The sequence below is a fragment of the Neofelis nebulosa genome, chromosome 11, assembly GCF_028018385.1.
Source record: "Neofelis nebulosa isolate mNeoNeb1 chromosome 11, mNeoNeb1.pri, whole genome shotgun sequence".
Lineage (NCBI taxonomy): Eukaryota > Metazoa > Chordata > Mammalia > Carnivora > Felidae > Neofelis > Neofelis nebulosa.
This window is the reverse complement of record NC_080792.1, coordinates 4,925,371-4,953,217: the sequence shown is the minus strand read 5'-3', so window position 1 is coordinate 4,953,217 and position 27,847 is coordinate 4,925,371. Positions and strand designations below refer to the sequence as shown.

Sequence of the window (27,847 nt, the reverse complement as noted above, 5' to 3'; positions counted from 1 at the left end):
CGATGTACCCTGGTGTGCGAGACCCACACTTCAACATCCAGCTTTGGATGATTTTCGCATGTGAACATTTTCTTTCTGCAGGGTTACTGTCATTGGACTTGTAAGAGCTGAGTGACAAAGACACGGCAGTCAAGCCACACACAAAAATCACCTTTACGAAGGCTGGTCAGATCTCTGGTCTGATTTTAAATCAGGCACGATTTTACATCTGGAGTACATTTGACATAAAAATATGTCCCCCCTTATTCTACACTAGCGGTAGGCATATTAAGTTTGCACCTGTTACTTTTCTTGAATTGATTTAGCTCCGTGAGTCTCGATCCTCTCGTTGTATTTAAGACATCCAGCCTAATTCCTCTTGCTTTTCAGACAAAAGGCTTCCTCTCAGACAAAGGCGTATGATCACTAAATGCTTTTATCTTAGGTGTCTGACAATTTAATGTCACTACATATAATACTAAGATGGCCAGTCCCTGAAAAGGTTTATTACTTATGTTGGGCATGATGTGGGAGATTTATGACACATACTAGTATGTCTTAACTCTTGAGAAATGTCTCCACTTCGCCCATTGTTGATTCCTACAGCCATGAAGTCAGATCGAACAAAGTGGGCACCTGCAGCAGGACGGGTGGGGAGGGCTCCTGGTGAGGGAGGAAGCATGTACGGAGGGTGGTGAGGACATCCACACTGAGGAGAGGCTGTAAGCAGTTGGTTTTGCCATGGTCTGGGGCTTTTCTTAATGCTGCGGTGAGCCGGTCTTGAGCCTGGAGGCAGATCGGTCCCCTTCCTGAGCGACTGGTTAAGTCCACATCCCACCCACTTCCTTTACCAGAAGGGCTCTCACCCTCCGGTGTCACAATGCACCTGCCCGAGTGACCCCGGTCCAGGAACCAGATAAGCAGGGACTGCCCCTGTGTCAGATGATTATTCGAATGTGCCAGTCCACGAGGAGCCTTCCAAACCTAGCTATCCCTACCCTGCCTTTCATTCAAAAGATGCCCTTCCGGCTCCAGCTTGTTGTCAACCTGTCCCCAGGTACAGGTCCCCGCAGGGCCCTGCCCGGCAGCCCTCCCTCAGGCCGAGTGGCCTTTTACCTATCTGAGCATCAGTATGCTGTGTCCCAGAATCCAGAGACCCTGAAATCGTACCAACTGGTGGCCATACCGTGATGCCTCTGGACCCACGTGGGAAGAGGGGGCCGCCGAGGCACGGCGTGTCGGGGTCTGGCAGAGCGTGCAGTCAGTGTGAGAAGGAGGCATCTGGCCAGAGGGCAGCAACGGAGAATGGGCTCAAGTGCTGTCATTCCAGGGGCGCCCGGGGGCGGGGTGGGGGGCTCAGTCAGCTAAGTGTGTGACTCTTGATTTCAGCTCAGGACATGATCTCACAGTTCATGAGTGCGAGCCCTGCGTCAGGGCTCTGTGCTCTCTCCCTCGCTCGCTCTCAAAAATAAATGAACATTTTAAAAAAATAAAGTGCTGTCTTTCCAGGTTCCTCCACTGTGAACGCACTGTTCTGTCCTCTGCAACAGCCAAGTCCCTTGTGGCGAGACGCTCTGAGACCACGTCCCTAACTTGTTCCTCCTCCTACCTTCACCCACACATTTAGCATCCATTGAAGATTCTTTGCCTCAAAGAATCTACCACAGTTTTGCCAAATGGTGAGGATGAAAAGCTTTTTGAAAACTAAAAATAACCTCAGAGACTTTTGTGCAGGACTTGGAAACTAAAGCCGCAGGGCCAAGTTCAGCCCGCTGCCTGTTCTAGTAAATAAAGGTTTCTGGAACATACCAGGCCCACTCACGTGTGCACCGTCTGTAGCTGATTTCACGCTGCAGTGACTCAGCCGAGTGGAGGCAACGGTTGCCGTATGTCTCGCAAAGGCTAGACTATTATTGGGCCCTTTGTGGAAAAGGGTTTGCCAACCCTTGTTTTTAGGAAAATACTGCGTTTGTGAGACAGATACAGAAGGTTTGACAACTAGAAAAATGATTCTTATAAAAACCTGAGCAGATCATCAAAATAAAAAAGAAAATTCAACGGAAACATTAAAAAGCCAAATTGAGACAATATTACATAAGCAGAACACAAGAGTAAGACAGAAGGTTGGAAAGACGAGAGGATCCAAAAAGGATGATGACTAATAAAAGTTACAGAAAAAGATGAGAGAGAAAATAACAAAATTTTTTAATCCAGAATTAAAGTACAAAAATTCTTAAAATGACCCATAATGAATGAAAAAGATTTACTCCAAGGCACATTCTCTTGAAATTTTAAAATACCAAGAAAGAAAAGTGAATTCTAAAAACTTCCAGAGACGGAAGAAAAAAGGGTCACACACGAAGGAAGGACAATCAAAATGGCATCATCTCTAACAATAACAGCGTTAAGATAAAAAGCCACGAAAAAAATGTCTTCACATTCTAAGAGAAAATATTTGTTATCCTACCATTTGTACCCCATTAAACTATCCAGTAGACGTTTTCAGGAATTTGTAGATTTAAAATGTGTCTCCCGTGTCTCTTTTCTTAGCTGCATGAGAATGTGCACCACTGAAAAGGGGGCAGAAATCAAGAAAGAGGAAGGAAAGACTCCATAAAACAAGATTCTCACAGGAAACTTCCCAGGACGAGAGCCATCTAGCAAGGCTAGAAAGAAGTTTAAAACAAATAGAGGTTGGGGCGCCTGGGTGGCGCAGTCGGTTAAGCGTCCGACTTCAGCCAGGTCACGATCTCGCGGTCCGTGAGTTCGAGCCCCGCGTCAGGCTCTGGGCTGACGGCTCGGAGCCTGGAGCCTGTTTCCGATTCTGTGTCTCCCTCTCTCTCTGCCCCTCCCCCGTTCATGCTCTGTCTCTCTGTCCCAAAAATAAATAAAAAATGTTGAAAAAAATTTAAAAAAAAAAAAAAAACAAAAACAAATAGAGGCAGAACTCTGAAAATGAAACAGCCTGGGCAAAAAAACAGAATTCATAGATTATTTGATACGATTGATTTAGAGAAAAGAAAAACCACTGAAAAAAACTGACCAACATAGTAAAGACTGAACAGAACTTTTAAGAAAATTTTCGGTTCACTAAAACCATGTAAGAAAAATAGGAGGGCAGGGGCGCCTGGGTGGCGCAGTCGGTTAAGCGTCCGACTTCAGCCAGGTCACGATCTCGCGGTCCGTGAGTTCGAGCCCCGCGTCAGGCTCTGGGCTGACGGCTCGGAGCCTGGAGCCTGTTTCCGATTCTGTGTCTCCCTCTCTCTCTGCCCCTCCCCCGTTCATGCTCTGTCTCTCTCTGTCCCAAAAATAAATAAAAAACGTTGAGAAAAAAAAATTTTTAAATAAAAAAAAAAAAGAAAAGAAAAATAGGAGAGCAGTTATTCTTCCAAGAAAAATACAAAGTTGTAAAAGAAGAAGTCACTCTATGTGACTCTGCAGACAATGGTAACACAGCCATAATCAACAAACCATAACAACTGTTATAAACCTGCTGTATTTGGTATGATGCAAGAGGGGGCATGGCTGGAGTAAAAGGGCTCTATTTTATCTACCTTAGGTCAATAGGTATCTACAACAGACAAATCCAGAAACCGCCAGAGAAGAATATTATTTAGAAAAATGTAGACAAATCTCAGAAGAAACAGCTTTAAAAATTTGCTGAACATTATCTCAGACCCATGAAAGGGCAGGTGGGGTCAGGGAGGAGTCTTCCAGCAACATCTGGTGACCCGTGGCACACACACGTTGTTCTGATGAGACACCCACAGTCGCCCTGTGAACGTCCCTCCTCCGCCTCGCTTCTCCTTGCCCAGCACTGCCCAAAGTTAGCTCAGAGTGAAGGGCGCCCGGGCTCATCCAGTCAGAATTCATCCCTGCCTCCTTCGTGCTCCCATAGCTGCTGCTATGTTTCCTGTAATAATTTCTGTTGATCCAACAAATAGTATTATGAGCCTGGCATCCTGTTAGGTGCTAGAGATAAGAGTCGCAAACCAGACAGCACAGTCCTGCTCACGAGACGAGCAGCCAGGCGGGAAGACAGACACTGCGCACACATTCGATTCAACATGGCCAAGAGTTGTAACGAGATGCTCCAGCCTAGGAGTTTCCCCGCAGCACTGCCATCCCAGAAGTACCCGGCTTCCCATCCCATCCCAATACTGTCCCACTGTGGGTAAAGGCAACAGTGCCCTTCCTCTGGCTCCACCTCGCTTCCTGTGTTTCCAGGACACCCGGACCCTCTACCATTTAACCCAGTGAGTTCCAGGAGTCACCACACACCGTTCTGTGCTCGTTTTCCAGTTCCATCCTGCGGGCGACACGTGACTTCTGCCACCTGCCTCTCGTGACATCTGGTCCTCCGCACTGTCCAAGCCACTGCCCCTCCACCAACCCCCCAACGCTCACCCAGGCGAGGCAGGTGCTCCACACCCTGCTGGTGGTGCCACGAAATGACACCATCCGTCGCTCTCAGCTCTGACACAGATTTCAGGTTTCTCCCTTCCCAGGGCCCCTGAGGTCGGGACGGCAGGGACGGAGTCAGGACGGGAGTCTTTTGTACTGTCGCATTTCTTTGCCCAAGAACCTGATATCTGTCCCGGATCTTTTATTGCACACGCACACACGCACGTACTTCAAAAGAGCCGATCAGATTGCTCAGGAGGAGAAAAACAGAAAACAGACAGGAGGGGGAGCTCCCCCCAGCAGGACTAACAAAGCATTTCAAAAGTCACTGCTGGGAGGAACCTTAAGTGGGTGATAAAAACATGATCAAAAATAATCTATACAATCTTAAACTAATTTAGAGCCAAATCCCTAAAAAAGCTACATATGCTTAAATACATGTTACCTCTATTTAAAGCCCAAGTACCTGTCAGTTCTCTGAAGACATCTCTGCATAGGATGTGCTCACTACTAACTTAGCGCCTCCACTAACATGGGGGGGGTGGGGGGGCGTTACCGCGTTTGTATCACACTTTGCTCTTAAGCAGCAACAGTTTGTCCTGATGATTTCAGATACATCTTCCCCTATGCAGTAGGTATTTTACTTTGTTTCATCAAATATTAACATGGTTGCTGAATGCCAGGAACACAGCACTTTCTAAGTTTAATGAGGTTCATATTTGTATACATTTTCTTATTTGAGGTTCTACCCAATAAGGGAAATAAAAACCTATCTATACAACACAAACACGCACACGCAGTGATCACACATGCACATATACACATGCACACAGAGTGATCACACACACATATATACACAGGGCAATCACACATGTATACACACACGCAGTGATCACACAGGCACACACATACACACACGCAGTGATCACACACTTACACATATACACATGCACAGAGTGATCAAACATACACATACACACGTGCAGTGATCACACACGTGCATACACAGTAATCACACATATGCACAGTGATCACACATGCACATAGAGTGATCACACACACATATACATGCACAGTGATCACACAGATCTACACATACAGTGATCACACAATCATATGCGTCAGAAGAATTCCTTGCTTTTTAAGTTGTATGGCAGAAGAGAAGCAGATATCTTGTTTCTTATTTTGTATGAATTTTCATTGGGACGTTTTTCAATTTTAACTTGGTCCTCTACACATTAGCTTGAAAATGACCCAGGAATCACAACTTCTAATGTGAAAGAAAAAGGCATCAAACAGACTACTACTTTATTTTAACTCCCAACACCAAGAACAGAACGATTAGTCCAAGATAAACGAACAGCGACACTGGTCCGCCACCGCTGCCAGCACTCAGTATGCCGTCCCAAACCAGTGGTTTATTTTCGCTACCCTCAGGTACAGGACCAGGCTGACGATGAAGTACTCTTCTGTCTCTTTGATCCACACCAGCTCCACGTGCACTTTTCCTTCCGAGTCCACATAGTCAACACAGGAAGTCTGTCCCAAGAAGCTGGGACCGTCAGAGGGCCCCAAAGCCCTCATGCAAACCGGAGAACTGAAACACCAAAACGGTTTCCCATATTCATCCAAAAGAGTTATGTCCATTATAGAACAACTCTACAAAATAAACACAAACATTCATAAGTGTAAGGGAAAAACGGCCAATTAGACCTGCTTTCCGGGTCTGATTGATATGTGCCTGCAGGGACAAATGAAGCCATGTCGTGAAGGATGGAGTGGGAGGGGAGGGAGACGAGAAAAGGGAACAGAACGGCAGGCAGGCGGAGGCAGAGTGCACACCGAGAGCGTGAAGGACGAGCAGCGGGTGGGGTGAGGGGCACCAGGGGACGGGGTCACGAGGGCGGCGGGCCAGCTCGCCCTCATCACCCCCACCATGCGTGTCCGATGCACAACAGAGGAATAAATGGGGGTGGGAGCGGTGACGCAGCACGGGGATGTTGGTGGTCCTTACACGCCCCCCCTGCTACTCCTTCCCTCGTCTGGCACCAGTTCACTCCCTGCAGGCAGCCGAGTCACACGGGGGAAGTTCAAGATGGACAGACAGCCTCCACCGGTCCTCCCCTTCCCAGACTCAGCGGATGAGACCCAAACCCCGCTTCACAGACACAGAGGCCCCCTCCTCCTCTCCTCTGCACTTGACTCCCCATCCAGTCCCAGGAAGCAGCTCCTTTCCCATTTGGTTCCTTCTCCATAACAAATCACTTCTCTCCTGGGGAGGGGGAGGGGAGGGGGGAAGTGTTTCATAACCTCCCTCAAATCTTCCTCTACCTACCTTCTGCCTTTCTCCTCAAGAGAACTGTTTCCAATTACCCTTTCCCAAATCTGTCTCTCTCAACATGAATTTCTAGAATGTACACATCCAAGCAGTAGGCAGAACCCACCTTCCCTGCAGGGCAAGTCCGTTCTCCCCACCTGCACCCCCTTTGCCGAAGAACTCTGCAGCGTCAAAGACTGAGGTCAGACGTGGGGTGTCGGGTTCTCCCAAGGTGCCCGACCCCCTCAATCACCCAGGCCACTGCAGCACGGTCAGCAAACTGGCCAGCCAACGCATCTTGTGGGAGGCAGGGAGGGGGGCACAGCCATCACCACACATGAGCCTGTGACGCACCCATCAACCACGGTTATACTCAAATCTCTAGCTTGAATTAAAATGGATTTAGAAGTGAGGTTCAGATAAACATTAAAAACGCCAAGGCAATGAAAGGCTAAAGTAAAGGAACAGACAGAAGAAAAGCCTTAGCAAAGGACACCCCATCAGCCGGCACGTCTGAGAGGAACAGAGAGAAGGCAGAGCGGGACAGGTTTCGTTCCGAGCGTCACTGAATCAGACCGAAGACTGAAGCAGGGCTCCCACCCTGGCTGTCAGAACGGTCTGTAAAACAGTATGGCGGCCAGTTACCGAGCAGCTGTCGTGTGGGGACTCAGGACTGACATCAGCCACTGCAGGCGTCTCTAAAATGTATTTGAGATCATAATCTGACTCTAACAAAGAAAAAGAGGGGCGCCTGGGTGGCTCAGTGGGTTGAGCGTCTGACTCTTGATTTCAGCTCAGGTCACGATCCCAGGGTTCACGGGATCAAGCCCCACATGGGGCTGTCAGCCGGAGCCTGTTGGGATTCTCTTTCTCCCTCTCTCTCTGCCTCTCACATGCTCATGCTCTCTTTCTCTCTCAAAATAAATAAATAAATATATATATATATATATATATATATATATATATATATAGAGAGAGAGAGAGAGAGAGAGAGAGAGAGAGAGAGAGAGAGACAGAGAGACAGAGAGACAGACAAAGAAATAGAGTGTGAACGGGGGAAGGGCAGAGAGAGAGGGAGACACAGTATCTGAAGCAGGTTCCAGGCTCTGAGCGGTCAGCACAGAGCCCGGCGCAGAGCTCGAACTCACCACCGTGAGACCATGACCTGAGCCGAAGTCAGAAGCTTAACCCACTGAGCCACCAGGCACACCTGATAATTAACTGCTCTGAATGCTTGGTCTCAGTCATCATCAATAATTGTTCTAACTTGTACGGCAGAAAAAAGCCATGTTACTGGAGACAGATCCCACTGGCTCACCTGGAATATGAGAATGCTATTCATCCCACAAAATAAAGATGGCGAACAGGGAGAACCAGGGGCGGCCATGGGCACAAGATCACAGAAGAGAACAAAACTAAGTTACAAGGGCTCTCACGCTCCTCCACCTCCTCCTCCTCCTGCCAACTCCCTCCATCCCTGCCAACCCCCAACCACTAAATAAACTCTCCCGTCCATGTGGCTAACTTCTGATGAGACACCAATTAATGTCACTGTTCAAGGAAGGGTATTCACGGAAGTATCTGTATCCTGACTTTTAACGTGGTGTATGAGCATTTAAGATGTTGAATAAATGCTACTTGCCTGGTCCGACCGAGAGCACCACTCTTTTTCCGCAAGACAGACAGACAGAGGGGCTTCAGGGGGGCAAGGGTGCAAGAACGTGCTGCAAGCTTGCCCCCCTCCCCACACTCAACGAAAAACAGAAGGCGCTCAACAGGCACCTGTTGAATGCATCGACTGTCGGTGCCCAAGAGAAAGTGCACATATCTTCAGACATTAGAACAAAGTAGGACTTCAAAAGCAGGATCATAGATTTACATCAACAGACTTCTTTTATCATACAGAAACCAGGTTACATTAAGAAAATTAAACAACAAATTACCTTTATACAGCCATCAAAAATATCAGTTCTCCAAGAGAGGCCAACTTTTCCAATAAGAGGTAGGTGTTCTGTGTTATTTTTAAAACTTATAACAACAATCTTCACATATCCATCTTCAATGTACCCTGAAAAGATTTAAGAGTTTTACAATTACGACATGCCCATGCAGGACAAGTCAGGACTCTTCAGGCAGACTGCTTCATAAAGAAGGCCTCATGGGGCTGAAGCCCAGGTTCGGGCATGTGGCCTGAGGCCAGTGGCCCGTACGCTGGAGACATGATCTGAAAGGTGAGTCAGGGAGACACCTGGGGTGCACCTGGATGTCCACCTGTCACCAAGAGGGAGATTGCTAAGGAGGCAGGGGTCCTTCTGATTTGATTACACCCACGGTGCTAAAAACGGTAAAGGAGAACTGTGCAGCTTAGGATAGCAGATGCCAAAGTGGTCCAGAAAGGACACTGAACGTGGGGGGTCAAGGAGGGCAATGGGCCGGACTGAGGAGTTTTGAGAGCTGGGGCCCACGGACGAGATTCAGAGCCGCGCGCACACGCTTCCTGGTGGGTGAGCATCCTTGCACACACAGCAGCTGGAGGGCAGACACCCAGCCCCCTGTGACCAGCGAGGCGCTAAGAGCAGCCTGGTCACGGTCAAGAGCCCCGCACGATCCCGCTGCCATGTCCCACTCTCCCAGGCCCTGTGCTCTGTGCTCAGGACTCCCGGTACCACTGGGTGTCCCGTGACAAGCAGCTTGGCACGTCACTGCCCGCACCCGGAAAGTGACTGCTGAATGTGCCGCTTCTTCACAGGCCACAAGCTTTCTGAGAGACACCTGCACGGGGTAAGAGGTGAGTCCTGGGACAGAGCAGACGGAAGAACAGAGGGGAGCGGACGCTCCTTGGCCCAAGGTGGGTGACTGCGGGGGACAGAAGGAAGCCCACGGAAGCTGTCTGCGGAGCCCAAGCGCTGCCCTAGACATCCTGGACCATGTGGTCACCGAGTGGAGCTTGAGCGCTGTTTCGCCAGCGGCCCCCTGGGCGACACATCCCCTCGGAGCAGAGCTCCCAGTCCTGCAGCAGGGCGCCAGGAGCCCTTCTGCAGCAAGGACAGAGGCACCCCACAGCCCCCCCCCAGTCCCCTCCTCCACTGAGCGACTAGCAAGAACCGTGCGGTGTCCCCCCCCCCCCCAACCTTCTCCCCAGGTGCAGGAGTGTATGCCACAGGACACTGACCCTTCCCAGGCAACGCTCTGCTGTCACCTCAGCAGGGCTCCATGCAAGCGGGGGGGGGGGGGGGGCTGCGAGAAGCGGGGCCTCAGAGGAGATGCAGTAATGACATTCGGAATGGACCAGATGCGGCTCTGCTCTGCTCTGTATTACTGCACAGCCATGTGCAAAATCGAGAGAGACCTCCGACCAGCTGGCATGTGTCCTGGCAGCCAGACGACGCCATACAGAAAACCGCGAGTTCATTTTCCATGTGGCTTGTCCTCAGGACACTGCAGAAAATGCACCCCGAAGTACAGCAGCCCATAACAGCTCAGTGGCAATTGTCTAAGCTAATAAACATGAAATCTCTGCGGAAGCAAGGGCTGCTGGTATTTTATTACCAAATATTCTCCCACTTTAGAACAACTTTAACATTTGCCGTATCTTGAAAGGTCAGGGCTCTTTCTACACACTCTGTAAGTGCCTGTATCTATAGGAGAAAAAGGTGAGGCCCTCCCCACAGTTAAACAATCCGCACACAGAACGTATGTGAAAACGTGTATCTATAAAATAGGTAATATTTTTGAGTACTTAGTGTACATCAAGCATTATGTTAAGCGCTTTATGCACGGTATCTCAAGACATCTTAAGATACTACTATGAATGAGGCATTGTATGTTTTGAATTCACAGGTGAGAGAACTACACACAGGTTAACAGTACCTCGCGCAAGGTCATGTCAGTCATAAATGCAGAAACATGACTCAAACGCTGTTATGTGTCTAGAGTCTTTCTTATAACACATTAACACATATACAAAAGGGGGAAACATAATCACCTATTTGCTTAAACACTAGCTGAGAATTTACAATATAGATTTAAATTCTCATGAAATCTTGCTTTCGTATTACTGCCAGTAGAGAAAAACCTATAAATTAGCAGACAACATATGCTGGGGAATCACTTATGGCTCCTCCTCCAAATTTGTGGTAATCCCTCCAGCTGGGAGTCCAGTGCTCACGTATCTCCTCCCCTCCCCAACCTTCCTATAACGAGGCCATAAGTGGCCCGGGTTCCTTCTCTGTGAGATAATGTACCCTTAGCGAGTTCCTGTGTTGCTTAAATCATTCAGAATAAATTCTGTTGTTGGAAATTCCAACTTTAACCTACCAAAACATAAGACCATCCCCAAAATGCAGACAAATTAAATTCGAGGCTCACTGCCCTTGGCTTCCAGTGACATTCAGTTACAGGCATGGCTTTTAGAGTCATAAAGGCCTCATTCCAAACCCTGCCCAGCCATTTACTAGCTGTGCAGCCATGGTCAAGGTCTAAGCTGAGTAAAATAAGAACACACACAGAAGGTACTTTATAAGGCTTTGTGAACACTAATGTAACTAATAATATATATTAACATTAAAGGGTAGATTATTATATTTCCCAGGCTAAATGTGCTAAGCACCTTAGATGCACTATATCAACAATACTCTATCTAAAGAGTCAAGCCTACAGCAGAGGAGACAAAAGATGTGTACCATGTACGTGGATTGCAAGATTCAATAATTATTGAGACATCCATTTACCCAAATGATCTACAGATTCAATGCAATCCTAATCATAAACCCAGGAGACATTTTAGGTAATAATTTATAAATATTAAACATAGAAAAATAAATAATAAAAATTAACAAGCTGCTTCTAAAATTCACATGGAAATACTAAGGACCTAAAATAGCCACAAAATCTTAAGAAGAAAAAAAAAGTTGACTTCTAGACTTACTATAGATGTACAGCAATGAAGACACACAAGAACAGAACAGATGGGTCCAAAAATAGACCAATACTCTTACTGGAAGTTGACCTCTGACAAAGACATCGAGATAATTTATGAGAAAATCTTTTCACAAATGGTGCAAATAACTTCTTATCAATATGGAAAAACAGAATGAACCTCATCCCTTACCTTATACTTTACACAAAAATTAATTAGGGTTGGATAACAGACCTAAATATAAAAGTTAAAACCATAATACAACTTGAAGAAAGAAAGCATACCTCTATAACCTGGGGTAGAAAAAGTTTTTAAGACCAAAAAAAAAAAAAAAAAAAAAAGACAAAATTTTAAAAACCTGATAAATTAGATTTCATCCAAATGTGAAACTTCTGGTCATTAAAGCATATCATTAAGAGTTAAGAACATACAATGGGGAAAGGATGGTCTCTTCAATGAATGGAGTTGGGAAAACTGGATAGCCACATGCAAAAAATAAAAAAATAAAACTGGATCCCTTATCTTACACCATATACAAAATCAACTCAAAATGGATTCAGACTTGAGTGTAAGAAACCATACCAGAAACCATAAAACTCCTAGAAAAAAAATAATAATAAGCTCCTTGACATAGGTCTTGGTGATACATTTTGGGATCTGACTCCAAAAGCAAAGGCAACAAAAGCAAAAATAAACAAATGGGACTCCATCGAACTAAAAAGCTTCCGCACAGCATAGGAAACCATCAACAAAGTGAAAAGACAACCTACCGAATGGAAGAAAATATCTGCAAATAATATGGGCAACAAGGGGTTAACATGCAAAATACATAAAGAACTCCTAAAACTCAATGTCAAAAGAAAATCCAATTTAAAAATGGGCAGAGAATCTGGGTAGACATTTTCCCAAAGAAGACATCCAGATGTCCAACAGACACATGGAAAGATGCTCGACATCACTCATCACCAGAGAATCAAATCAAAACCACTATGAGGTATCTCCTCACACCTGTCAGAATGGCAATTATTAAAAAAAAAACAAAAAAAACAGGAAATAACAAGTACTGGTGAGGATGTGGAGAAAGGAGAACCCTCGTGCACTGTTGGTGGTAATTAGCTACATTAATTCATCCTCTCCACCATGGAAAACAGTATAGATGTTCCTCAAAATTGTTTTTAAAAAATTACTATGTAATCTAGAAATTCCACTTCTGGATATTTGTCCAAAGGAAATATAATCACTAGCTCAAAAAACAAATCTTAGCATTGCATTATTCACTAAGGCATGATTTATAACAGCCTAGGCATGAAAACAACCTAAGTGTCCATCAACAGACGAATGGATAAAAATATGTAATACACACACACACACACACACACACACACACACGAAATGGAATATTCGGCCATAAAAAAGAAGGAAATCCTTTATTTGCAATGACATGGATGGACCCAAAGAACATTATGCTAAGTGACACAAGCCAGACACAGAAAGACAAATATGTGGATTTCACTTACATGTGTAATCTGAAAAACAAAAGAAATAAATACAGAGAACAGAATGATTGCTGCCAGAGGGGAAGAGTGGATGAAATGAGTGAAGCAGGTGAAGAGACACAAACTTAATGGTTATAAAATAAGTGAGTACAGCACGGGGACTATAGTCAAATATTGGTAGAGAATACTTGAAAGCTGCCAGAAGAGGAAATCCTACAATTTTCTATATGGTGACAGATGGTAACTAGACTTATGGTAGTAATCATTTCAGACTGTGTGAATATCCAATCATTATACTGTACACCAGAAAGTCATGTAATATGTCAATTATACCTTAATGAACACAATTTTTAAGATACCTTGAAGACAATGAGTAAGCAAGCCACAGACTGTGAAAAGATACTTGCAGAACATTTATCCGCCAAGGGACTGGCATTCAGAAAACACAAAAAAGCCATGTAATTCACAAATAAAGAGTTAACTGTTTTTAAAAAGGCAAAAGGATTCACACACACTTCAAAAAGATATGAAAATGGGGCGCCTGGGTGGCGCAGTCGGTTAAGCGTCCGACTTCAGCCAGGTCACGATCTCGCGGTCCGTGAGTTCGAGCCCCGCGTCGGGCTCTGGGCTGACAGCTCGGAGCCTGGAGCCTGTTTCCGATTCTGTGTCTCCCTCTCTCTCTGCCCCTCCCCCGTTCATGCTCTGTCTCTCTCTGTCCCAAAAATAAATAAAAAACGTTGAAAAAAAAATTAAAAAAAAAAAAAAAAAAGATATGAAAATGGCCAAGAGGCACACGAAAAGGTGCTCACCACTACTGGCCATCAGGGAGACGCAAATCAAAGCCACGAAGTCCTGATCCTACTCCCACAGGCTGGAATGACTAAAATTTAAAAGACTAATAACATCAAATGTTGGTGGGATATGGAACAACCATATAACCATACTGTATGCTGCTGGGGGGGAGGGGGTATAAAATGGTACCAACACTGTAAAAAAATATTTGGTAATTTCTCATACATAAAATTTTCTTATACATAGAAAAATGTCTGGCAATTTTTAATACATAAACTCTCCCTGGAGAGGGGGAGCCAAGATGACAGAACAACAAGGAAATTTTCTGTGTGTCTCGCGTCCATGAAATAGAGCCAGACCAACACTAAACCATCCTTCACACCTAGAAAACTGACTGGAGGACTAACACAACAATCTACACAACCTGAACCACAGAATTCAGCAGGTATGCGGTGCAGAGAAGTGAACTTGGGGAGCAAGAAGGCGCAGGAAGGGAGGTGCTTTTGCAAGCGGAGAGAGGAGAGAGATGGGAGGGGGAGGGGAGCATACGGGCAAAGCACCCCTCCCCAAAGGCAGCTGGAGAGAAAGTGGAAAATTGGAAACAGCTGCAGGGACTAAACTAAAAAGGGAGAAAGGAGAAAGGAGAGGGTTTCAATTCCGTTAAGACTGTAAACAAGGGGAGCGCAAAGGCTGCAACTCCGCAGCTCCCTACCTGGCGGTGCTCTGGTGGGAAGGGCGAATCCCCAGGAACAGAGTGGGGTCCGGGAGGTTTTCGGGCCACACGGGGAAAAGCGGTTCCACTGCTGGAAGGACATTTGGTAGAGACTGTTGAAGCCACCTGGACCCGGCAGACCCCAGAAGATGGCCACGTTCACTGGTGCTGGAACAAGGTCGTTGAGGGTGAAGCCCGGTGCCAGGCGTGTGTTGTGATTTTCCACAATCCCTGAAACGCTGCTGCTACACCGTCTCATGAACTTTTTTCTGGGGCGGGCTGGCACCTGACCGCAGTCTCGGGGCACCGGCAGCAGCAGGGTCCAGCGGGCGTTCCTGGGTGCAGCCGACATTCGGCCATTGCCCATTCGGCCACTGCTCGGAAGAGACCCTCCCGCAGAGGGGCGGAACGGGTCAAAGCCACGGTCCTTGGGAAGCAAGGGGCCGGGGAAAACAGCCGCACCTGAGACAAACCTCAGGAGAGAGGTACTGCCTGGGGCCTGGTCACGGAGAGTGGAAAAGCGGGGAGTGGATGAGAGCTGAAGACGGAGGACCGGTGCACGACTGCTGATCCGGAGAACGGACTGGGTGGCTGGCCGGCGCCATTTTTCACCGCTCCCACGCATGCGCACGCACGGGCACCTACGAGCGCGGCAAGAATCCACCCCAGGAGGCTGGCAGCGCCATCTAGGGGAGAGCGGAGCCGTTACACCGAGCCCCGCCCAACTGGGCCAACTTCGCTCTTCAAGAACACAAACCTCACCGCCGGCTTAATCTACGGACTATAAAGAGCTACATGGACCGACCTCTAGGGGAAAACGAAGCAATTTCAGTCCTACTTCAATCTGTTAGTAGGTTCATCTATTCAGTTTTCTTACTTTCCTTTTTTCTCTTTTACACTTCTTTTTCTTGAATACAGAAAAAGAAAAAATTCATTTTTATTTTCAATTTTTATTAAAAATATTTTCTTTAATTATTACTATATTTTTTACTTTTGTGTAAATTTTCTCAAATTCTATTTTACTTCCGCCATTTTATTTTAGTCTACTTCCATGTATTCACCTTTTCAAATTTTCAAACGATCTCCTTTTTTCTTTTTCTTTTTTTCTTTTTCATTTTTCTTTTTCTTGAATGCAGAAAGAGAAAAACTTCATTTTTACCTTCAATTTCTATTAAAAATATTTTTCATTAACTTTTTTACTATATTTTTTGCTTTCGTGTGAATTTTCTCAAATTCTATTTTACTTTCATCATTTTATTTTAGTCTACTATAGTGTATTCACTTCTTCAAATTTTCAAATGATTTCCTTCTTTCCTTTTTTGTTCTTTTTTCTCTTTTTCATTTCTTTTCTATTTCTTGAACATAGAAAAGATTCATTTTTATTTTTAATTTTTAATAAAAATATTTTTCTTTAAATTTTTTCTACTATATTTACTTCTGCGTATATTTTTTCAAATTCTATTTTACCTCCATCATCTCATTTTAGTCTACTTCAGTGTATTCATTTTTTCAAATTCTCAACTTCCCTTTTTTTTCTTCTCCCCCCCCCTTTTTCTCTAATCTGTCAAACCACTTTCAACACCCAGACCAAAGCACACCTAGGATCTAGCATAATTTATTCAATTTGTGTGTGTGCGTGTGTGTGTGTTTAATTTTTTAATTCTAATATTTTTTTATTTTAATTTTTTTATTTTAATTTTTCTACCTCATTAATTCCTTTTCTCCCTTCAAAATGACAAAACGAAGGAATTCAACCCAAAAGAAAGAGCACGAAGAAACGACAGCCAGGGATTTAACCAACAGGATATAAGCAAGATGTCTGAACCAGAATTTAGAGTCACAATAATAAGAATACTAGCTGGAGTCAAAAATAGATTAGAATCCCTTTCTGCAGAGATAAAAGAAGCAAAAAATAGCCAGAATGAAATTAAAAATGCTATAAATGAGCTGCAATCATGGATGGATGCCGCAGTGGCAAGGATGGAGGAGGCAGAACAGAGAATCAGCGATGTGGAGGACAAACTTATAGAGAATGATGAAGCAGAAAAAAAGAGGGAGATTAAGGCAGAGAGCACAATTTAAGAATTAGAGAAATCAGTGACTCATTAAAAGGGAATAACATCAGAATCATAGGGGTCCCAGAAGAGGAAGAGAGAGAAATAGGGGTAGAAGGGTTAGGTGAGCAAATCATAGTGGAAAACTCTCCTAACCTGGGGAAAGACACAGACATCAAAATCCAGGAAGCACACAGGACCCCCATTAGATTCTACAAAAACCGACCATCAACAAGGCATATCATAGTCAAATTCACAAAATACTCAGGCAAGGAGAGAATCATGAAAGCATCAAGGGAAAAAAAGTCCTTAACCTACAAGGGAAGACAGATCAGGTTAGCAGCAGACCTATCCAAAGAAATGTGGCAGACCAGAAAGGAGTGGCAGGATATATTCAGTGTGCTGAATCAGAAAAATATGCAGCCAAGAATTCTTTATCCAGCAAGGCCGTCATTCAAAATAGAAAGAGAGATAAAAAGTTTCCCAGGCAAACAAAAATTAAAGGAGTTTGTGACCACTAAACCAGCCCTGCAAGAAATTTTAAGGGGGACTCTCTGAGGGGAGAAAAGATGAAAACATAAATTAATTAATTAATAATAAATAAATAAAGCAACAAAGATTAGAAAGGACCAGAGAACACCACCAGAAACTCCAACTCTACAAGCATCATAACGGCAATAAATTCCTATCTTTCAGTACTCACTCTAAACATCAATGGACTCAATGCTCCAATCAAAAGACATAGGGTAACAGAATGGATAAGAAAACAAGATCCATCTATATGGTGTTTACAAGACCCACTTTAGACCTAAAGACACCTTCAGATTGAAAGTAAGGGGATGGAGAACCATCTATCATGCTAATGGTCAACAAAAGAGCCAAAATAGCCATACTTATACCAGACAATCTAGACTTTAAAATAAAGACTGTCTCAAGAGATGAAGAGGGATGCTATATCATAATCAAGGGGTCTATCCACCAAGAAGACCTAACAATTGTAAACATTTATGCGTCAAATGTGAGAGCACCCAAATATATAAATCAATTAATCACAAACATAAAGAAACTCATCGATAGTAATACCATAATAGTAGGAGACTTCAACACCCCACTCACAGCAATGGACAGATCATTTACTCAAAATATCAACAAGGAAACAATGGCTTTGAATGACACACTGGACCAGATGGACTTAACAGATATATTCAGAATATTTCATCCTAAAGCAGCAGAATATACATTCTTCTCCAGTGCACATGGAACATTCTCCAGAATAGACCATATATTGGGAAACAAAATCAGCCCTAAGTAAGTACAAAAAGATTGAGATCATACCATGCATATTTTCTGACCATGCTATGAAACTCGAAATCAACCACAAGAAAAAATTTGGAAAGGTAACAAATACTTGGAGACTGAAGAACATCCTACTAAAGAATGGATGGGCTAACCAAGATGTTAAAGAGGAAATTAAAAAGTATATGGAAGTCAATGAAAATGACACCACAACCCAAAACCTCTGGGATGCAGCAAAGGTGGTCATAAGAGGAGTGTATATAGCAATCCAGGCCTTCCTAAAGAAGGAAGAAAGATCTCAGATACAAAACCTAACCTTACGGCTTAAGGAGCTGGAAAAAGAACAGCAAATACAACCCAAAGCCAGCAGAAGACAGGAAATAATAAAGATTAGAGCAGAAATTAATGCTATTGAAACCAAAAAAAAAAAAAAAAAAAAAAAAACAGATCAATGAAACCAGAAGCTGGTTCTTTGAAAGAATTAACAAAATTGATAAACCACTAGCCAGTCTGATCAAAAGGAAAGGACCCAAATAAATAAAATCAAGAATGTAAGAGGAGAGATGACAACCAACACAACAGAAATAAAAACAATAAAAGAATATTATGAGCAATTATATGCCAATAAAATGGGCAATCTGGAAGAAATGGACAAATTCCTAGAAACATATGCACTACCAAAACTGAAACAGGAAGAAATAGAAAATTTGAACAGACACAAAACCAGTAAGGAAATCGAATTAGTAATCAAAAATCTGCCAAAAAACAAGAGTCCAGGGCCAGATGGCTTTCCATGGGAATTCTACCAAACATTTAAGGAAGAGTTAACACCTATTCTCTTGAAGGTGTTCCAAAAAGTAGAAATGGAAGGAAAACTTCCAAACTCTTTCTATGAAGCCAGCATTACCTTGGTTCCAAAACCAGACAGAGACCCCACTAAAAAGGAGAACTATAGACCAATTTCCCTGATGAACACTGATGCAAAAATCCTCAACAAGATATTAGCCAAATGGCTCCAACAATACATTAAAAAAATTATTCACCACAACCAGGTGGGATTTATACCTAGGATGCAGGGCTGGTTCAATACCCGCAAACCAATCAATGTGATTCATCACATCAATAAAGAAAGGACAAGAACCATATGATCCTCTCAATAGATGCAGAGAAAGCATTTGACAAAATACAGCATCCTTTCTTGATAAAAACCCTCAAGAAAGTAGGGATAGAAGGAGCATACCTCAAGATCATAAAAGCCATATATGAATGACCCAACACTAATATCATCCTCAATGGGGAAAAACTGAGAGCTTTCCCCCTAAGGTCAGGAACAATACAGGGATGTCCACTCTCCTCACTGTTATTCAACATAGTATTGGAAGTCTTAGCCTCTGCAATCAGACAACACAAAGAAATAAAAGGCATCCAAATCGGCCAGGAGGAGGTCAAACTTTCGCTCTTCGCAGATGACATGATACTCTATATAGAAAACCCGAAAGATTCCACCAAAAAACTGCTGGAATTGATTCATGAATTCAGCAAAGTTGCAAGATATAAAATCAATGCACAGAAATCGGTTGCATTCCTACACACCAACAATGTAGCGACAGAAAGAGAAATCAAGGAATCAATCCCATTTACAGTTGCACAAAAAACCATAAAATACCTAGGAATAAATCTAACCAAAGAGGTGAAAAATCTATATGCTGAAAATTATAGAAAGCTTATGAAAGAAACTGAAGAAGACACAAAAAAAAAAAAAATGGAAAAAGATTCCATGCTTCTGGATAGGAAGAACAAATATTGTTAAAATGTCAATACTACCCAAAGCAATCTACATATTCAATGCAATCCCTATCAAAATAACACCAGCATTCTTCACAGACCTAGAACAAATAATCCTAAAATTTGTATGCAACCAGAAAAGACCCAAAATAGCCAAAGCAATCTTGAAAAAGAACACCATAGCAGCAGGCATCACAATCCTGGACTTCAAGCTATACTACAAAGCTGTAACCATCAAGACAGTATGGTACTAGCACAAAAACAGACACTCAGATCAAGGGAACAGAATAGAGAACCCAGAAACGGACCCACAAATGTATGGCCAACTAATCTTTGACAAAGCAGGAAAGAATATCCAATGGAATAAAGACATTCTCTTCAGTAAGTGGTGCTGGGAAAACTGGTCAGCGACATGCGGAAGAATGAACCTGGACCACTTTGTTACACCATACACAAAAATAAACTCAAAATGGATGAAAGACCTAAATGTAAGACAGGAAGCCATCAAAATCCTCGAGGAGAAAGCAGGCAAAAACCTCTTTGATCTTGGCCGCAGCAACTTTACTCAACACATCTCTGGAGGCAAGGAAAACAAAAGCAGAAATGAACTACTGGGACCTCATCGAAATAAAAAGCTTCTTCACAGTGAAGGAAACAATCAGCAAAACTAAAAGGCAACCAACAGAATGGGAGAAGATATTTGCGAATGACATATCAGATAAAGAGTTAGTATCCAAAATCTATAAAGAACTTATCAAACTCAACACCCAAAAAACAAATAATCCAGTGAAGAAATGGGCAAAAGACATGAATAGACACTTCTCCAAAGAAGACATCCAGATGGCCAACTGACACATGAAAAAATGCTCAACGTCATCATCATCATCATCATATCATCAGGGAAATACAAATCAAAACCAAATGAGATACCACCTGACACCTGTCAGAATGGCTCACATTAACAACTCAGGCAACAACAGATGTTGGCAAGGATGCAGAGAGAGAGTATCTCTTTTGCATTGTTGGTGGGAATGCAAGCTGGTGCAGCCACTCTGGAAAACAGTATGGAGGTTCTTCAAAAAACTAAAAAAAGAACTACCCTGATACCCAGCAATTGCACTAGTAGCCATTTATCCAAGAGATACAGGTGTGTTGTTTTGAAGGGACACATGTACCCCCATGTTTATAGCAGCACTATCAACAATAGCCAAAGTATAGAAAGAGCCCAAATGTCCACCAATGGATGAATGGATAAAGAAGATGTGGTATATATATACAATGGAGTATTACTCAGCAATCAAAAAGAATGAAATCTTGCCATTTGCAACTACATGAATGGAACTGGAGGGTATTATGCTAAGTGAAATCAGTCAGAGAAAGACAAAAATCATATGACTTCACTCATATGAGGACTTTAAGAGACAAAACAGATGAACATAAGGGAAGGGAAACAAAAATAATATAAAAACAGGGAGGCGGACAAAGCAGAAGAGACTCATAAATACGGAGAACAAACAGAGGGTTACTGGAGGGGTTGTGAGAGGGGAGATGGGCTAAATGGGGAAGGGGCACTAAGGAATCTACTCCTGAAATCATTGTTGCACTATATGCTAACTAATTTGGATGTAAGTTTTTAAAAATAAAAAATCATATTAAAAAAATACATAAACCCTCCCTAAGACCCAACAATTCTAGTCCTAGGTATTTTGCCACGAGAAATAATAACTAATTTACATCCACAAAAAAGAAAAAAAAAAAAGACTTTCACAAGAATTCTGTAACAGCTTTATTCAAAATAGCCCAAAACATGGAACAACCCAAACCTGTCCGTCAACGGGAAAACAGGTAATGAAGTATGGCATGTTCACTCAATGGAATACTACTCATCAATAAATAAGAATGACTATCTATATTTGCAATAGTATATGAAAGTCAAAGACATTTTGCTGAAGTAAGGAATCTGGATACAAAAGAGTAGATCCTGTATGATCACACTGATATAAAGTCCTAGAACAAGGAAAACTACTAATCTATGGTGAGAAAAATCAGAAAAGTATATGAGGGAGTTCCTGTAGTATTCTTGTAATTTTTTCTAGCTTGGAAATTACATCAAAATAAAACGTTACCAAAAAACCACACTCAACAAAGGTCAACAATCAGCAGCTTTATCAACCTTCCTCTGCTTATTGCAACTAGCTATGCTTTGCCTGCCCAAGCGGTAACTCTGGGGATGCCAACCAAATCTGTGTCCTCAGATCTTCCTTTGAGGGATTTAGTCCCTCAAAACTTCACCATTCACCTCTATGGGTTATAGCACCTTTCAGCCTACACTAATCTCTTCCTTTTCTAACCCTGCTGCACATATACCTGAAGATTTAATTATAGTGGATTGTTTCTGCAAGTTAGATGTTTCCTAAAATAACCTGCAGTCTTTGGGAATAAAGGTCATGTCTCCTATGGCACGATTAATGGCACTACTAATAACATTTCTCATTTTTCAGCTATGATTAGAATTCATTTTTTGGCCCATAAATAGAACACAGAGAAGGCAGGGAGAGTAAAGAATGTTGGGAAGAGAGACTGACTGACCAATTGGTCTGACTGCATGGTCTTCCTATGGCAAACAGGAAGAAGAGGTAAGGGGGTTAAATTGGATTAAAACTGCCTACAGCTAGAATAGCAACACAGGCTCGCTAAACACATAACGGGATGAGCGGAAATCGAGTAAGACAGGCCCTAGAGCGCCATCTGAGAGGCCGACGTGGTAACATGAATAAATGGACCAGACATCTGGACATTGGGGAGCAACTCTCGGGGCGCGGAGATAAATCTCGGGTAAAGAGGAAGGAAGACCCTACAATCTCAAAAACATTTGCCACCGAGTAGTAACAATGGAAAGCTGCACAGACACCAACGCTACAAAGGAATAATTAATAACGCCAAAAAAATGTCATTAGACTCTATCAAATAGAATAGGCACTATGCTCTTGGGGTGAGAGAATCTTTGGTATTTCCCCCTTTTCCTTGTTAGGTATGGAACACAAAGCTCATGGCAAACACCCAGCTTCTCTCTTTTCTCGGCTGTTTCCAGATACCTCTGTTTTCCAAACCCCTGATGCACATGAGATTAAGCTAATTTCACGTAGCTGAACGCAGACAGAGATCAGCGGACTATGAAAGGAGAGGCCTCTGAACGTGCTGAGGATCAGAAGTTTCCCCTCCATTTCACCGGCTGCAGTGGCCGCAGGAGTGACAGGAAGAAGAGCTGTGCTGGAAGGTGACAGAGGAGGAAAACTTTCAAATCTGTAGGACCACTTCCCTCCCGAGTCCAGAGTTGGTGAGTGTGATGAGTTTAGTAAAAGCTCCTAAGTCTTTTGAGCCACAGAGTCTCTATTTCTTTCACGCCAGCAAGAACCCTCACAGTCTACATTTGCTGCGAGTGTTGTCCCTGGTACTGGTGACAAGAAACTTGATTAAAAACAGGATAAAGTGTGCACGCAGACTCTTTAAAAGCTCCCTGCTCGTTAATTCAATAACGTTTGAAAATAGCTTTTCCCATTGACGTGCATAAAGATTCAGACCGCTGTTTTCACAAGACCTGGTTCTACTTTCCATACCATTGGACCAATTTTCTATCAGTCCAGTTGATCTGGAAATACACTATTTTTTCTAGGGTAGTCCTTCCACACATGTTTAAGGGGAAGGTACATGGATATTTGTTTTGGGCTCTCCGGAAACTGTTCTGCTTCCCTCACTAAGCATGTTCTAATATTCCTCTGAGACGCGCTCCCAGCTCAGTCCCAGTACCTCCGACGGTAGCAGCCAGACCCAGATATGGAGCATCCCATTCACCTGGCACCTGGCTGAGTCAGGGGCGAGTTCAGAACTCGACCAGAGTCAAGAAGATGCGATGAGACTCTTAGGGAGGAGTGCTCAGGAGGAGAACCTCAGACTTGGACGTGAGCTCTCGAGCTAGCCAGAGCTGCCTGGAAAGGAGGAAGCAGAATTCAGAATGTAGGGAAGTAAGAAGATGGAGAATGGACAGACCAAGATGGACAGACAAGCTGTCTAGACACATCCTGTCCCCCTGACAGGCAATAAGCCCTTGCATCAAACTGTCTGAAATAAAACATCCCCTTGGGTTTTTCAACAACATGAATCCTTTCTGCTAAGCCAGTTTTAGGTTAGGTTTTCCATAGCTTGAAACCAAAATTTGCTTTATTTGTACAGAAGTGTTTTGGTTCTTTTAAAATAATTTTTGAGTTAGAAAATATGAATATATTAATGAGTGAAAAAGAAGAAGATGATGGGAAAACAGATTTGAGATAATGCTAAGAGACAAAAGGCTAAACACAGGGCCCAGAGCAGGTAAGAGCAGATATATTTAGGAAGAGAAATTGGGATGTACTTTTTGGAAAGAAGTGGGACATCTTTTTCTCTGAAACAGGAAAAAAAAAACCCAAGAATACAAAGAGACCGTAATACAGTGACAATGTGACGGCAGAAGAGAGAGGAAGATCAGGAGGAAGCACAAAGGTGACGATTTTTCTTAGCACAGCAGGTAGTGAGCCCAAGAACCAGGAACAGAGCAGGACGGTGACGGTGATCATACTTAAAGAGTCTTACATGAAATATAAAGGGGACTTATGAGCTCATTAGAAGATGTCTGAGTAGCAAAAAGGGGTAAGTCGAGTCTGAGAGCGCCAACGGACGTGCACTTGGGATTTTCCCCCAAGGAACCGGGGAGCCTTCAAGTCAGGAAAGCAACGTCAAGGTGAGAAGAAATACTTTAGCTATTGAGGCAGGGAGGCCACAGGACAACAAGGAAAAGGTCCCCAAGTAGTCTGACTGCATCTGTAAAACCCAGGCCCCGAAAAATGACGCCAGAAAGGGAACAGAGAGCCAGAAGAAATCAGGAGAAACCCCTAGAGGTCTGTAAAAAACCCAGGAATCATGGATGGTAACATGTTTGTGATCTGAGAAGTGACTCTAAGCTCAACATCCTGAAGATCTAAGTTTTACCAACGACTAAATTCATACCAGCGGGAAAACTACAAAACCCGTTACTTATGTTTCTTATTAGACTTCCCTTCCTCAAATAGCTTGTTTTAAGTAAGAGATTCTACTTTTCACAATTGCCTTAATAAACATCTAGGGGAAAAAACACAATGTATTATCTAAACAATATCCTTGAAGATGAAAATATAAACAAAGACCTCATTACCTTCCCTTTAAATGATTTTAAAAATTCAAATCGCCAGAGAGAAAGAACAAATCAAAATCGGAGGTCAAATCTCAAACAGAAGTCACAATCCAGAACAGCAAGAAAAGATGAGAAGGGCCCTCCCTGGGCTCTGCTGCCACCATTGTGACATCTTTACATTTCCAAGGAAGAGCCCGGTGGCTTCATTTTGCACTGGGTCCCACAAACCATGTGGCCTGTCTCACTTCCAGGTAGAGTGGCACCTACTCTTGATGAGCTCTGACATAATAGATATAAAGATCTGGGTTCTCCTCTTGTGTGAACAGTAATCTGTAATGCTGATTTTTCATAAGGGATCAACGGATGGACAAAATAGGAAAAATGTACTAACAACCAATGAGGAAGATGCTGTAAAGAATTATGTTCTAATTTTCATAGGTAATCGCCATCCAGACAGGACTGTACTATTTCTAATGTCTTCCAGTTATGATAAATGCTTAGAGAGAATAATCTGGCCTAGAAACATAGAAAGTAATTAGCATCAAGGAACACAGAGAACAAAACAAGTCATTTATTTTTAGAATCACAACAATAAAAATGAGATTAACATGCTACATATGAAAAATATCTGAAACAAACTATTAAAACTTTAAAAGTAGAGCTCTTTTAAAGACAGGTTATCTGGGCTTTCTCAGGTTCTGCTGCTGAAGAGCTGAAACCCACTCTTCTGGAAGAAAAAAAGAAGTTTCTGAAACCCATACCTTCTTTTTAACCCCTCAACATTTTCTACTGTGTCTTACAGAGTAAGGACTGAACACGTATTATTTAATCAGTATTTTAACGAAGACCATATTGAAGAAACTGTAGGAAAGAGCCTGAATCTAACAGATCATGGAAACATAACCTAAAAGAATTAACTAGGGCAACACAAAAAGGAAGCATCAGTGAGTGGAGAAACGTGCAGGGTCCACACAGAGAACACTCCTCCCAAGGGCAGTGACAGAGACTTAAGGAGAAAGAGAGTCTGAAACCCTAACTAGAAGAGATCGATGCCTTCCAAATTAACACACACATTTATTGAAAATCTCATCAAAATCCAAATGAGATATTTTAAAAATCTGGCCAAGTGATTATTAAATACACCTAATAGAATAAATGGATTAAAGTAATGAAGAAAACCTAGATAAAAAATCATCAGTAATAAATTTTGTATTGGGGGGGAGGGACACATACTTTCATAACAAACTACACAAGAGGGGCCCCTGGCTGGCTCCATCTGAAGAGCATGCGACTCTTCACCTCGGGGTCCTGAGTTTGAGCCGCATGTTGGAGGTAGAGATTACTTAGATAAATAAAAAAACTTAAAAGGAAAATACACAAGTAAATCTTGAAACATCTTCTTGCCTGCTGGGGATACAAGAAGAAGGGGTATGGTGATTCTCAACAGAGAGAGAGTCCTTAGAGGGAAGGGCTTGGGAATCTATAGACTTTATACATTTCATGTTAATCAAAAGGAAGCATGGGTTTACATACAATCAAAAACCTTTGAGAGATCCAAAAGCAACATACACTCAATGAAAAGGCAAAAGACAAAATGGAGAAAATATTTTCAATGAATGGAACTCCTGTAAGTCACAGAAACTACGGAACCAATCAAACTGAACAGACCCATAGAAATTCAATCAGAAGAGAAATATACAAACAGCAGCAACAGCAGCATATGGCCAGGCATCCTGGAGGCGACCGTTATTACCTCCCTGAGCCTCGAGGAGCCTTGGAAGGCCGGTTCTGACGTGGCCGCCCCCTACAAGAGAGGACAGTGATAACCGTCCATGGCCACACGCAGCACCAAGGTAGCTCCCTTCACACAGCCCACCCAGCGGCCACTACAATAGCCACCACCCTCTGCTGTATTCAACAGCTTGTTTAAACAGTCAAGCTAACATTCAAAGGCACAGGTTAATTTAAAACAGTCGGATGTCACTTTCAGTTCTCAAATCATCAAATATTCTTCAAAATAACGCTCGTCACGATAGTGCTACAATCATGAACGCCAGAGACCTAAATGCCCAACGTTAGGAGACTGGGTCAATACATCATGATAAAACCAAACAGTGGGAGGTCATACAACTTTTCAAGAATGAACCTGCTAAAACCGTTTAGTGCCCTGGGAAAATGCCCCCAATGTGACGGTAAGGAGAAAGAGCAGACTGTGGCATTGCTCACGTAATGCGGTCCACAGATATAAACGTAGCTGTATATTGGAAAATGGACTAAAATAGAAACGATAGTTGTCCTGGGCGATTTCGATTTGCTTCTTTATAAACTTTTACTATTCAGAACTTTCAAATCCTATAATAAGACACTAGTTTTTAAATGCATTTTTAGGGGCGCCTGGGTGGCGCACTCGGTTAAGCGTCCGACTTCAGCCAGGTCACGATCTCGCGGTCCGTGAGTTCGAGCCCCGCGTCGGGCTCTGGGCTGATGGCTCGGAGCCTGGAGCCTGTTTCCGCTTCTGTGTCTCCCTCTCTCTCTGCCCCTCCCCCGTTCATGCTCTGTCTCTCTCTGTCCCAAAAATAAATAAAAAACGTTGAAAAAAAAAATTAAAAAAAAAATAAATAAATAAATTTAAAAAATAAAATAAAATAAATGCATTTTTAGAACAATTCAACAAGGCAGATGCCAGGAGCGGCCTACTTGAAGAATCCTGTCCCTTTGCTTCTTCGGTCTTGCTTTCCCTCTCAATCCCGATAAAAAGGTTACAACGCACTGTCCCGGGCAAAACGCTTTTACTTCAGCTTCTGCAAATTGGCAATAATTAGCTTGATACAAAGATCAAAAAATACACACTCCTTGCTGCTTTGCATTGCTGACATGCCGTTTTTCAAGCT

The 27,847-nt window shown here is 43.1% G+C and overlaps 1 protein-coding gene across 5 annotated transcripts in view; it reads right to left on the bottom strand.

The window, feature by feature from the left end:
- Positions 1–5,659: 5,659 nt before the first annotated feature.
- The window catches only part of FBXO15 (F-box protein 15), a 52,449-nt gene continuing 30,261 nt past the window's right edge, over positions 5,660–27,847 (bottom strand). For 4 of the 5 annotated variants that reach the window (XM_058691811.1, XM_058691814.1, XM_058691812.1 and 1 more), the window contains 2 exons: positions 8,644–8,768; positions 5,660–6,042 (listed from right to left, as the gene is read on the bottom strand). In XM_058691811.1, the coding sequence (XP_058547794.1) occupies positions 5,776–6,042; positions 8,644–8,768 (392 nt within the window). In that variant the 3' untranslated portion in view covers positions 5,660–5,775. The remainder of the gene's footprint in view (positions 6,043–8,643; positions 8,769–27,847) is intronic. The other variant, XM_058691815.1, reaches the window with a different exon arrangement.